Source organism: Pteronotus mesoamericanus, unplaced genomic scaffold, assembly GCF_021234165.1.
Source record: "Pteronotus mesoamericanus isolate MK-2021 breed Mesoamerican mustached bat unplaced genomic scaffold, CSHL_Meso_final contig_24, whole genome shotgun sequence".
In the NCBI taxonomy this organism is placed as follows: domain Eukaryota; kingdom Metazoa; phylum Chordata; class Mammalia; order Chiroptera; family Mormoopidae; genus Pteronotus; species Pteronotus mesoamericanus.
Window position 1 is genome coordinate 8,797,395 of NW_026555100.1, and position 12,646 is coordinate 8,810,040.

The 12,646-nt window shown below is 53.1% G+C and overlaps 1 protein-coding gene across 1 annotated transcript in view; it reads right to left on the reverse strand.

Moving 5' to 3' along the window:
- The window catches only part of COL13A1 (collagen type XIII alpha 1 chain), a 143,858-nt gene that overhangs the window by 62,745 nt on the left and 68,467 nt on the right, over positions 1 to 12,646 (reverse strand). The window contains exons 6-10 of the mRNA XM_054572678.1: positions 10,651 to 10,677; positions 9,425 to 9,475; positions 2,856 to 2,891; positions 2,039 to 2,065; positions 1,192 to 1,218 (exon numbers count right to left, since the gene is read on the reverse strand). Of these exons, the coding sequence (XP_054428653.1) occupies positions 1,192 to 1,218; positions 2,039 to 2,065; positions 2,856 to 2,891; positions 9,425 to 9,475; positions 10,651 to 10,677 (168 nt within the window). The remainder of the gene's footprint in view (positions 1 to 1,191; positions 1,219 to 2,038; positions 2,066 to 2,855; positions 2,892 to 9,424; positions 9,476 to 10,650; positions 10,678 to 12,646) is intronic.

Below are 12,646 nucleotides of genomic sequence, written 5' to 3' on the forward strand. Positions count from 1 at the left end.
AGGTGAGAGAAAGGCAACAAAATGTGGAGGGAAGGAATCTGAGAACTGGTTTGGATCCTATTTTGGATGTCCCTTAGCTATATGACTTTAGGCAAATCACTCGGTCTCTCTGAGCTTCAATTTCCACAGCTGTCAAAAGGAACACCAATAGGACCTGGAGCACAGGGTCATACTGAGGATTAAGTGAGATAATCTATGTCCAGTACTTAGCTCCATGCCCACAAGACAGAGAACCCTCAATGAGTGTTAGCTGAGTCTGAGGCAGGTGGACAGGCTGAGGTCCAGAGGGAGCTGAGTCCCCAAGGGTCCCACGGCAAGTGGTCATCTGCCTCCCTCAGTGGGCAGCGTTCTGGCCCCCCATGCCCTGGCAGTGCCTCAGTCGTGCATGGAGTGTTCTCACCTAGCGCTTGGAGCAAGGCACCAGCCCGAGCCCGGCTGGTCAGGGAGACAGGCGCCTGCCGTGTTCCTCTCACACCTGGCACAAACAAGACTCGCCTGTAGAAGGTGGCTGCTCACAATGTAGATGTGACCAGCCTGGGAGGCAGGACAGCATCCCAGCCAGGGCTGGTCTATCTGCTCTTAATGACCCCTCAGTCCCTCTGAGAACAGACCCCTCCCCTGGGTGACTAGCCCCTGACAAGGGCAACTTTCCCTTCTGGAAGAAGTGGCTTGGGGAGACTGGAGAGAGAGCAAATTCCTTTAAAGGGCTCTGCAGAGGCAGAAGGGACTGGAGGAAGGTGGAGGCCAGTCTGCTTCTCCAAGGCTGCTTTATGCCCGGTGGGGCAGCATCACCTGGGGTCCTGGGACAGCCTAGGGGAGGGCAGGCACGAGGAAACCAGGCCAGGGACGGAGTGATGGACAGGCTCCCTACACCCTCAGCGTGAGTGCTGCATGTGAGCACTTCCCCGAGGGAACGCTAGCCTCTAACTCCGTGTGACATTGGCCAACCATGAATTCTCTCTGGACCCCCTTCCCTCATTTTGCACGTGGAGAAGCCCCCTGCCCACCTGTCTTCCCTTTGTTGATGTGAGGACCCAGGGGCATGAGTTGTACACAGCTGGGGAGTGATTGTGGGGCAGCTACTTCCGCTGTCCCCGTTGGGCCCATTTCCTGGGAAGTGCTTGGTTGTGGCCCATGAGGTCCAAGTGATCTCCCACCCCTTGAAGGAAGACAGGAAAGATGGGGTCTTACCATCTCCCCTTTGGGTCCGGGGTAGCCCTGGAAGGAGAAGAGTGTGAGTGCCAGGCACACTGTGCAAATCAGAAGCCCCCTGCCCTGCCACATGCGGCCCCCCCTCCACCACCAGATACTCGCTGTGCTTAGCTCTGGCCGGCAGAGGCGGGTGACTGGGTGGTGGCCAGGCCCCTCTTCTGAAAGGACGTCAGCTGCTCATGGGGGAGGAGAGTGGGTGGGACTGGGCTCAACACTCATCGAAGCCCATTGTGGGGGGGAGCTCTGAGAGCGCTGGAAGGTTGAGCTCTCCCCCAGATCACTCCTTCCCAAGAGTGGGGAGGGGTCTCCTTTTCCCCATGAACATTTGTGTCTGGGGCTAAGTCAAAAGAATTGAAATGAACAAAAAGACAAGTCCAGGATAGGGAAGCAGCCTCGGTACAGACTGAGATATGTGTGTGGGGTCTCAACTAGGATGGGAGGCCCCAGGAGGCGGGAGGCACAAGAGCAACAGCGGGAGAGAGTGTCCAGCTCTTTTTAGAACTGGTTGTTGAGCCCTCCCTACCCAGCCCCCTCCTAGGAGCACCCCAGCATCACCAAAGTCTAGGATGGTTCTTGCTCCAGACGCTGAAGGCCCACCTTGGAGTCTGTGGGCTTGTGCCCTGTGGAGGCTGCTGGGGCCAGGGGTAACCCAGTCTAATAGTCCCTCCTCCCTTCCCACTGGCAACAACTTTCTGCCCCTAAAATGGTCATTCTACCTAAAGCTTCTTCCAAGGAGTTGGGGTCTTGCAAAAAGACTAAGAGACCCCAGGTTAATAACCTGGACTAAGTAAGAGGGAGGAGTCCAAGCTCAAGAGGGTCTACTCACCGGTTTTCCATCCAGCCCAATGGGACCCTGAAAGCAGAAGGAGGACAAACGTAAAGGCTGAGCCTCCCCAGTCTCCTGCCGAAGAGGCAGCCTGGGGCTGTGGGTAAGTCTCCAACAGCTAAGGTTCAAGTCTCTGCTGGTTACGTGATTATAGGTAAGCCAGTTTCCCATCCTAACAGGGGGATAAGGATAATAGACCTTCCTCAAAGGGTCCTTGTGAGGAGTGAGGGAGATGTCATCTGCGATATGCCCTGCACGAGGAGGACCCGATGGGGGCTGTCACCGGATCATGGGCCTCTGCCTCACCCCAGGTGGAGAGTGGAGAGTGTGTTCCTAGAAATCAGGGCTGGCCAGCACCGAGGCCTGTGGAACAGAGAACCAGCTGCTCCTCCGCCCTCCCCCTTAGATCCTGTCTTGGGCTCCCAGGCAGGGGTCACAGGACATCCAGACAGCCCCCTCCTGGCCACCTCGCTGCCTCCTCCAGGCAGATCCCCTCTCAAAGCCAGGCTGGAGGTTGCTTCTCTGCAGTGTGTCTTCTCTTCCGCATTCCAGTGTCCTACCAAGGTTTACCAGCCTATGACTTTATTCACCTGTTCGTGTCCTGCTATCCCTTTATTTCCATACTAATTTCCTTGTCCTCCCTTGCACTTTGAGCCAAGCTTGGAGATCCTCTCCCACGAAGGTTGTGGGAGAGGGTCCTTATTGCCCCAGGGTAGGAAGGGCAAGAGCAGCCTCAGGGCTGGCCCCGCATGAAGTTTAACCCAACCAAGCCCAGGGGTCAACAGAGCCACGGCTAACCTCAATTCTCCCCGCTTACCGGAAATCCGGGAAAACCTCGAGTGCCCGGCTGACCCTGAAAAGAATGGAGAGGAGTGAGGAGGGTGCGGAGGAGCTGAAACTAATCCTTAGGGCCCTGGTTCACCTTTGTTCCCAGAGGGGCCTCGTCTCCCTCCCACTCCTCTGTGATCATCCAGGGAAGACACTCCCCACTGTGAGCAGGTTGTGAGGGAGGATAAAGATGGATGTGGAGCATAGGACAGCTCCTCCCCCGGACTAGGGGTGGGGAAAGGGAAGAGAGATGGCCAGCATCCTTTGGACCTTGCTGGGAGGTAGCCCCTGAGAACTCCTTGCGTCTGTGGAAACTCTGAACCTTGGCATATACACAAGTGATGGAGAGCAAGGACATTGGGGACTCAGCCTGCAGCACACTGAACTCCTGAACTGTGGTTTTTTAAGTCCCTTTTATTTACATAGTCATTACTCATGGCCACTTATCTAAGGATCGTTTGGATATCAGTGGCTATCAAAATTTGACCTTTGAGATGTGTGTTTTCAGGTCAAAATGAGGTGAGTTTGCTCGCCTTCCTCTCAACAGACTTCTCCTAGTTGGACAATTTTTGGATCCCCCCACCTTTGCAGGACACAGACCAATTCATGTCCATTTCCATGGAGGTGCAGAAGGGCACATATAAGGTATTCAGGTTGGAGATTACAAGCAAGTTCACCAGTTTATGATCAATATTCAGGGCAGAAGAGAAGTATGCATGTGGGAAGCAGCATGAAGCTGTGCAGATCCAGGGCTGGGGAGGGCTGAGCACAAGGTCAAGGGTAATGGAGAGTTAAGAAGCATGAGTCCTGTCCCTCTCTTTCTCAAGAACCAGTAATGGCCCTCTTTTACTCACACTTCATTCATGGTCATCCTCAACCGCATCCTGATTTGCTGTTTTAGGTCGTTCCTGCCTTATCTTCCCACACACTCTTTGCTCGGGTGCACTGGCTCACCTTCTTTCCCCAGACACATCACATCTTTCACATGTTTAGCTCTCAGCCTGGAGTCCCCCTGGCCCGAGATGGCCACAGTCTCTTCCCAAACTTGGGCTTTTCAATCTGACTGCCTCTACCAACAATGGCAGTGTGACCCTGAGCAAATTTTCTAACCTCTCTCTGCTTCAACTACCTCATCTAGAGTACAGGGATAACCTTATAACCTCATAGGGTCATTGAATTACATTCCATTATGTTTGCAAAGCCCTTTGAAATGGTAGCTGCCATCATCCAATGTTTGTTGGGCTGAACTAAACCTAGGAGCACCAAAATAAAGCAAGGCTGCTTTCGAGCCCAATATCTCTTAGGACCCAAAGAGTTTTGTCCTTGTCAAACAATAGTTTCAGAATCAGACCCTAACCAGAGGGAGATTTCTCTGCAACCATATGCTGTGAACCTCCAACATCTCCAGGTTGCTTTGGTCCTTCTTAATGCTGTGGACACAAATAACCAGCAGCCTCTGCTCAGGGGACATGGCTGGGTGGGATGTGGAACCGGCTGTCAGGGTGGGTGCATTGGCCAGGCAGGGGGTATGCCACAGGCTCAGAATGGGCTTGTGGCAGGCATCCAAAAGGGACAGGGGGAAGAGATGCCACTCATATATCAGAAGGGCCCCCAGGCTTCTCTCCTGTCAAGGATAAGTGATGCTAAGAATAACACCAAGGAGAAAACCCGGAAACAGTGCAATGTAACCTCTGAAACCTGCCACTGTAAACTTTCGACTTCTCTGAATGCTGAGAGGCCTGAAGGAAAGGTCAGGAGGGAAGATTCCAAGAAGTGTCTTCAAGTCCTACTCGGGCTAATGTTTACACGGTAGAGATAATCACATGGTTTGCTAATTACAGAGCCTGCCCTGGTAGCAGGAGGCATCTCTCCAACCCAGAGCCAAATCCAGGGCTAACCAAGGCTTTTTCAGGGATCTTGGGAAGAATGTTGTCATTGACCCAATGGAAACCGGGGCTCTACTTCCTGGAGAGGTTGGGGCTGCGTAAGGCACTTGGAGAGGTTTGGAACTGGATTTTAATTTACAAGAAATTCTATGCTGAGGTTGGACATCCTTTCCGATGTTTATTGCCGGTCCTATTTATTTGTGAACAGCCTGTTTGTATTCTTTAGCAATATTTTCTACTAGGTTGTTTGTCTTTTTCCTATTGATTTGAGTAAAGCTCTTTGTCAAGCACAGTAACTCTTTGATAATCATATGTGTTGCAAATATCTTTCCAACTGGCATTTGCCTTGTTTATGATATATTTTGTGCCATGTGGAAGTTTTACATTCTTGTTGACAAACTTATCAATCTTTTCCTGTGGCTTCTGTGTTTTACGCTGTGTTTTAAAGGTCTTTCCAAGTTAAAAAATATAAACTGTTTGCTCATGCTTTGTTCTTGTATTTTGGGGTTTCATGTTTTACGTCTATGTATTTTATTTATTTGAAATTTATTCTGATATAACAAGTGAGGCAGATATTCATCAATCTATCTTTCTCTTTTTATTGTGAAATCAGGCTTCTATCACAGACCAATTTCCCAGATGCATTTGGCTTTATTCCTGGCCTCTCTTTTCTGTTATAATTGCTTTGTTTTTATGACACATAATGATATCTACTAGAACAACTAGTCCTCTCTTCACTATTCCTCTTGCACTATTTTTCAGAACTTTCCTGACACCCCCACAAACTTATTTTTTTTTCCAAATTCACTTGAATTAAGATCATGTTAAAATTATGGATTATAGATTTGTAGATTAATATTATATCCTTCTAAAGGAGAACAAGGGAAATAAGCTTTACATTGCTCTCTGAACTCTCTTCCCTTAACTCAAAGCCAGGGCAGAGAGGGAACCACGTGGATCCCCACTGTTTGGAAGTGAACGCTGTGTCTGTCTACTCTTTCCTACCTTCTTCCTACCTACAACTTGTGCAGGATAATGCAACATGGAAAGACAGACAGAATGTTCTAGTTGGAGTGAGCCTACTGGAAACCCTCCTTTCTCTTCTATCTGACTCCAGAAAGAACCTCAGTCATGTATCTGCCCAGGGCCTGCCTCATTTTACCTCCCTCTCTTCAAGTCTGTGCTACGTTTCACATAAGACTCTGTGTTGCTCATTGTTTAATCACTGGCTGGGTTGGGGGAGAGTGGAGAGGAGAGGAATTTGCCAGTTTCTGTGGCGTAAATACTCCCACCATGGCTGATTTCAAGCTACACACGTGATATCACTGAACACGAAGTTGGGAGGTGTATGAGCGACTGGCCCCTGAGAGCCAGTGTGACCAGCTCAGTACACACCCTCTGAGCTCCAGCAGCAGAGGGGCACTCCCCTTGGATGTTACAAGGATTTTTCAGATTCATTATGTTCAGATTAAACTCACCTGCTGTAGCAAAATCTTTTTCCTCTGGGGAAGGGACCCCTATCCACTCTGTTACCAAGTTAGAAATATGGGATCATCTTGGACTCCTTCTCCCTCAACCCCCCTTTTTATCACCACTACATTCCGTCAATTCTACCTTCAAAATAGCTCACCAGCCCAGCACTTCCACCAGCCCCAGTGGCTGGGCTCCAATCCACGACTTGATTATTGCAGGTGCCTTCCAGCCAGGCCCCCGAAGCAGCCTCTTCTACACATTCTTCACGCTGGAGTGTTGGGGACCAGGGGACCTTTTTAACCTGCAAATCTGATCTTGTCCCTCCTCTGCTGAACACAAACCAAGGGCTCTCCTCTGTTCTCAGGAGAAAGTCCAGACTCCTGAACATTGTGTCTGGGTCCTTTTAGCTACCTGGCCAGTCTCACCCCTGCTTTGCTCTGTAAAGAACTTCCCCGTTTCCCCAATAGTTTATAAGAAGCCTTTCTGCCTGGGAAAGCCGAGCTCCTCCCCAGTCTGGCACCTGAGAAACCTCTGCTCATCCTTGATCACAGTTTAATTCTGCCTTCCTCTCAGGGGCACTGACTGCTGCCTCTGTGACCACTATGGCACTGCTGGTCTCTCTGCCAAGAGGCAAGCAGGCTGCAGTCAGGTGTTGCTTTTCTCCCAGTACCCAGCATGCAGGAGGTGCCTAACAAATAATGAAATAGCTAAACCAAGAAATACTCAACATGTGTATCGACCTGACAGGACATCTCCCTGTGAATGAGCGCTGCCAGCTCAGCTAGCTCCTCCTGGCCCCTGTGGGGGCCTCAGGGAGGGACTGAGCTCCCTTTGAGATGGGGGGCATTTCCTAGCCTGGCAGATGACCTTTCCAGTGCCTGCTGGGCCAGCCAGCATCTCGAGGTCAACAACCTCACCCTCGGTTTAATGGGAAAACTGCTCCAGCATCTTGCCTCATTACAATGAGAGCCATCCTTCCCAGGAGTACCTGGATGGTTCTCCCTTTGCTCAAGACCACTTGTGAAACTCCAAGAGAGGAGGCAGGTGGACCCTCACAGCAGCAAGGCTGGTTCTTACTAGCAGCAGGTACGCTGGGCCCTTCTGGGCTGAGTGGAAAGCCACGTGATCTCATCATCCCCCTGCCACAGAGGGCTTGCCCACTTGACCTCTACCTTTTAATGACAAATGACCCTTTGTCTTCCTCTGTGCCCTGCTCTTACCAACTCCAGGTGGCTTCTGGGAAGGAGCTCATGGGGTTGTCCTGGTGTCTAGTGAAGACTCAGCAAGGGCGGCCCCTGCCATTTGGGTGATGGCCACCCACACAGGCCAAAATCAGTGGACACTGGGCTTGATCGAGTTTCCTTGTGCCATAGAACCTCACCTAGCACCACACAGCACCAACAAGGAGAACTTTTTTCTCCTTAAGGTAAAGAAGCTTGTAAACAGTAGAGCTTAAAACATGGAAGGAGCGTTGGGGAAAGAATGCTGGCTGTGGAATGCAACTGAACTGGCCTGACCCAAGCCCCAGCACCGACCAGCGAGGCGACAACAGGCGGGTTGCGAAACTGTTTCTGTCTCTGTGAAATGGGCTGGCGGGCCTGCCTCCCAGCTTTGTTGGGAGGGATGAAGGAGGCTGGAGCCAGGGACAGCTCCATGAGGGGGCTCTAGGTGCTCAGGAGAGAGAAATCTGTTACCTGAACAGAAGGTACTTTCACCATTGGAATCAAATCCAGTGTGGGAGATGTGCTCCTTATTAGGCTTACGACGTGGGGCCGGAAGCCAGGGAAGCTGAGGCAGACCACTGTCCTGAGCACGCCCCCAGAAGTGAAGCCTTTTCTACAACTTTTAGGCGGCCTGTTGACAAGATGCTGCTGAAAGATACTACTCAGAGAGTGTTAGGGCAACAACATAGTCACCTAATGGGATGTCTGTGGTCAGGCCAGGGGGCAGACAGAGATAGCGGCCATCTCTGTGTTACTCCGTGTGCTTCTAATAGGCCCGCTCCAGGCACTGTCCTTGCCATTATAACCTGGAGGCCTGTTCTTCTCTGTAACCTTCCCGTCTCCTGGCTGTCCCCTGGCTGAGCACTACCTTTGTCAGGGACAGCTGGGCTCAGGGCATCCATGTTGTGGCTCCCCCAGTACACAAAAAGGCTTCCAGCCCCATGGGGACTGTGGCCATGTGAGCCTAGAATCACAGGAGACACTAACCCTGCTAACCTCAGCTTCAGCTGGCTCTCTCCATTGAAGGCAGGACAGAGGGCAGGCAGGGCTTCATCCATCCATTGGGCTAGCCTCAGACTCCCAGAAGCTGTTACCTGAATAGAAGCTACTGCTCCCCTCACCCTCTCATTGTAAATAGCAGGTCCGGAAAAGCACGTGGCAAAACATGGAGACGGTGGCTTGTTGCTGTGGTGGAAGCCCTGAATGCCAGGGATCCTGGGTTCTTCCAATCCTGCCCTAGCCTCTGTGTGTGTGGCCCTGGCCAGACCCTTTCCCTTCTCTGGACCTCAGTTTCCCCTTCTCAGAGGGCTGTGCTAGACCATTACCGAGGTCTTTTCCCCCCTGACGTTTGGTGATTTTATCGAAACCCGTGGTTCAGGCACTCTTTGAGAAAAACAGCCAGTTCTCCTTCCCATAGTCGCGATATCTTCCCCCATCATCACCCACATCACCCTTCTGGTCCCTAAGGAAGCATATCTAAATGGAATCATCTCTGATTTTCCCAAGCCCCCAGCCGCTGGGAGGAGGAACTAAGACACTGGACCCAGGCTGAGCACAAAAGGGGCCTTTGAGGGTGAGTGGCGGAGCCGGCGTCTGCCAGGACCAGGAGTGGGTGTTGCATCAGGGAATCTGGAGTTGGGCATTTGCTCCATGGGCTTCCGGAAGCATGGCTTGTCCCTTGGAAAGCTGGAGCACCCCCCTCCAGATGGGAGAGGGCATTGCTCCCCTCGGCCCGCAAACCCCAGGGCCACCGCACAGCTGCTGTAGTTTCGTGCCCTTGCAAGCCCTCCCGAGAGGCTGTAATTTAGGTATATTTAGTCAGGCCACTCTCGTTAACATCAACAGCAGCTCTGAGGCCTGGCCTGGCAACCACATCACATGTGGTGTCTGCCACACCCAGAGGCAAAACTTCCACTCCAAGCCCTTTTCAGTAACTCACCCACCCCAGCCACCCCCCCCCAAAAAAAACCACTTACGGGGGGGCCGCGAGGACCAATGATGGACATCCCGGCATCTCCTGGGGCCCCCTATGGAAGAAAGAGAGAAGAGAGGGAGGGGGAGCGAGGGGCAGGAGGGGAGAGGGGCGGGAAAAGAAGAGTCAAAGGGAGGGGCTGGCAGGTGGGGAAGGAGAGGCATGCGAAGGTGGGGTGCCAGCCAGAGGGGGAGGACAGAGGGGCCAGAGGATGCAGAGGAGGAGGGAGGACAGGGGAGAGGAGGCCCGGGGGGGTTGGAGGGATGAATGAGGCATCCGGAAAAGATTGAGAAGGGCCACAGGGAAGCAGGAGGAATACAGCAGGAAGAGATGTAGCAGGAGCAGAAGATGTGGGGGCCGGGGAAAGAGGGTGGTGGGACCCCAGGCCAGGAATCAGGGAGAAGAGGATTCACGCAGTGATGGGCAAGAGGGTGGCACAGGGAGGCAGGGAGGGAAGGAGGGAGGGGACACAGCTCAGCCATGGCTGCTCAGGCCCCAGAGACCTCGTCCCATGGCTCTGCCCAGGACACTCTCCGACTTGCTCCAGCCAAGTTTCCAACCCCTAGGTCTTCTTCCCCATCCCCAACCCCAAATACCCATGTGGCTGCACACCCTGCAACTGGTCAACAGCGAGTGGCCTGCCCCTGGATGGAGCTGCTGAAAATAGAGGCTGGGGACAAGACACATACGTGCTGGGTGGGCCCAGCAGCCCTGCGCCTGAAGGCTGGAGTGACAAAGAGGGGTTACGTGTGGGCCAGAATGTGGTGGGGAGGGGCCACAGGAGGAGGATGCAGGGTGTATGGAACACAGATGGGGGTGAGAGGTGATGCTCTGATGGAAGGACCCAGCCTGTGCCATGCAGGGACGAGGTCAGAGTGCTGCATCCCGCACAAGACAGGGTGTGCTCCTTGCCTCTGGGAAGGGTGACTGCCTAAGGCTCACATTCAGAGCACCGAGGCCACAGGCAGCCTCAGCAGGAGGGGGAGACCCACTCCGCCGGAGAGGCTGGGGCCTTAGCCCAGGAACCCCAAGACCCCTGCCTGACGGTGTGGAAGCTATTAGGAACTGAGCCGTGAGAGGCTGAGAGCACAGCAGGCCTGGCTGGCAGCTCTGCTCAGCCTGCACGCCAGCGGGAAGGCTGAGCTGGGGGCCTCGGGAAGCCCCCCAAAAGTCCACGGGGGTAGAAGCAAAGGCTGGGGTGGAAGGGCAGAGGGGAAAGTGTGGACTCACCTTCTCACCTGGTTGGCCCTTTACTCCCTGGGGCAGCCACATGCAACACGGGGTGCGGGGAAGTGAGAGAGGGAGAGAAAAAAGAAAGGATGAGAGACAGGCGCACACACAAGAATCTGTGTTAATGGCACAAGAACCAAACAAAAGAAATCACCGTGAAATAAGAAACAAAACAAAACAAAACACAGATGCTGACACATGACAGGTCCTGCATCCAACAAACACAGGGTGTGTGGATGGCTGTTGCCTCACCCCTTGGTCTGGCCCCAGCCAGCCATTCCAGATAATGGAGAGAAACAGTGACAGGGACCTTACGAGGCCTCCTCCAAGTGTGTGTGTGTGTGTGTGTGTGTGTGAGAGAGAGAGAGAGAGAGAGAGAGAGAGAGAGAGAGAGAGAGAGAAAGGAGAACCACTCAGGTCAGAACATCTGCCCAAGAAGCCATGGCCCCGGCTGGGTGGCCATCTAAGTGGGGGGTGAGCATAGGGAGACTTCCCCAAGGACTGCATTATGAAGTGGAATCTAGTTGGTATGAAGGTCCAGCTGAGCACCAAGCACAGGGCTTTGACAAGCTAGAATGACCAGGAGTCCTTAGAGCTGGCCAGGCAAGATGGCGGGAGAGGGGTTGGAGGAACATGGAGGGACAGATAGTAGGACACACACATCTGGGAGGATGGAGGATGGAGGATGGAGGATGGAAGATGGATCTGGGAAGCAGAGGAAACTGGGTAATTACCTAAGGTCCCTGTAACCATAGTGACCAGTGGACTGACAGCGCCAATTGACTCTAATCTATAGAAGCTAGTGGCGCCACCCCTGGTGAACCATAGGAACAACTCAGGCATTTCACACCCACTGGCCACCCCAGTTCTTATCAGGTGGCTTATGCCAGGACTACTACAGGGCAGCCAAATGGGCCCATTGTCACATTTAAAATAGCACAAGCAGCATGATACCCCCAGCTTGCAAACAGCTTTGTATGGAAGGAAATGGGGAGACCTCCTGTGGCTCTCACTCCTGTCACACCACTGTGGGCCAGAACTAGCTCAGATGGATACTTTCTGGGGGAAACATGTCCCCAGGGCCCAAGAAAGAGGGCAGGAGGGGCAGCAGTGGGGGGCAAGCCTGGAGGGACTGCTTTGCATTTTGCAACCTGCCCTGCAGTCTGGTAGCTGCACTCAAGAGTAGAGTTTCCTGAAGCTTATCTGCTAGGAGCAAAGAGTTTGGAGTCTGACAGTCAGTTTAGGTACAAAACCCAACTCCACCCCAATCCTGGGCTGGCTGAGTCTCAGCGTGTCCATTAATGAAGCGAGGTCTTGGAGGGCTACAGTGGAGAATGTGAAGGGCTCAGGCCCGCCCACAGCCAGCCTCTGAGAAGGGCTGCCTCAATGTTGTTTCCCTGCTCTACACAGAGAAGGACCCACTGGCAATTTGGAGGACTCTGTGTTTGGAGTCGGAGAACTGAAGGAGAGCGACAGGGTCAGGCAGGAATTCCACAGCTCTGTGGTCTGGGAAGTGGTGGGATAGCCTCAAGCAGAGCGGCCCAGGGCTTCCAGCCTCCCGACCTTGACAGAGAGACCGTGGGAGGGCCTCGGGGAGCTCAAAGCTCTGCCACATGGAACACTTGCCCTGAACCTCTGAAATGTCCTAGGCACTGTGGCTTCCCCTGAAGGATCAGACCCTCTGTAGAGCCATGGTGCCAATGTTGGGGAGCGGGAGTAGCTTTGTCAGGTCAAGGGCAGAGATCTGGAGTCAGGCTGCCTGGATTCAAGTCCTTGATCAGCCACTTCCTGGCCATGTGACCATGGGAAAGACACTTAACATGTGAGCCTCCATTTTCTCATCTGAAAAATGGGAATGGGAACTGTGCCCAGCCCCTGCAGCTGTGTGAGGGCCGAATGAGCTGAATGTGTGTAAGCCTCTTAGCACAACGCAAGCACGCAGTTAGCACTCTCAAGTGTTAGCTGTGGTCTGGATGCCTTTTCTCCGAGCACCAGG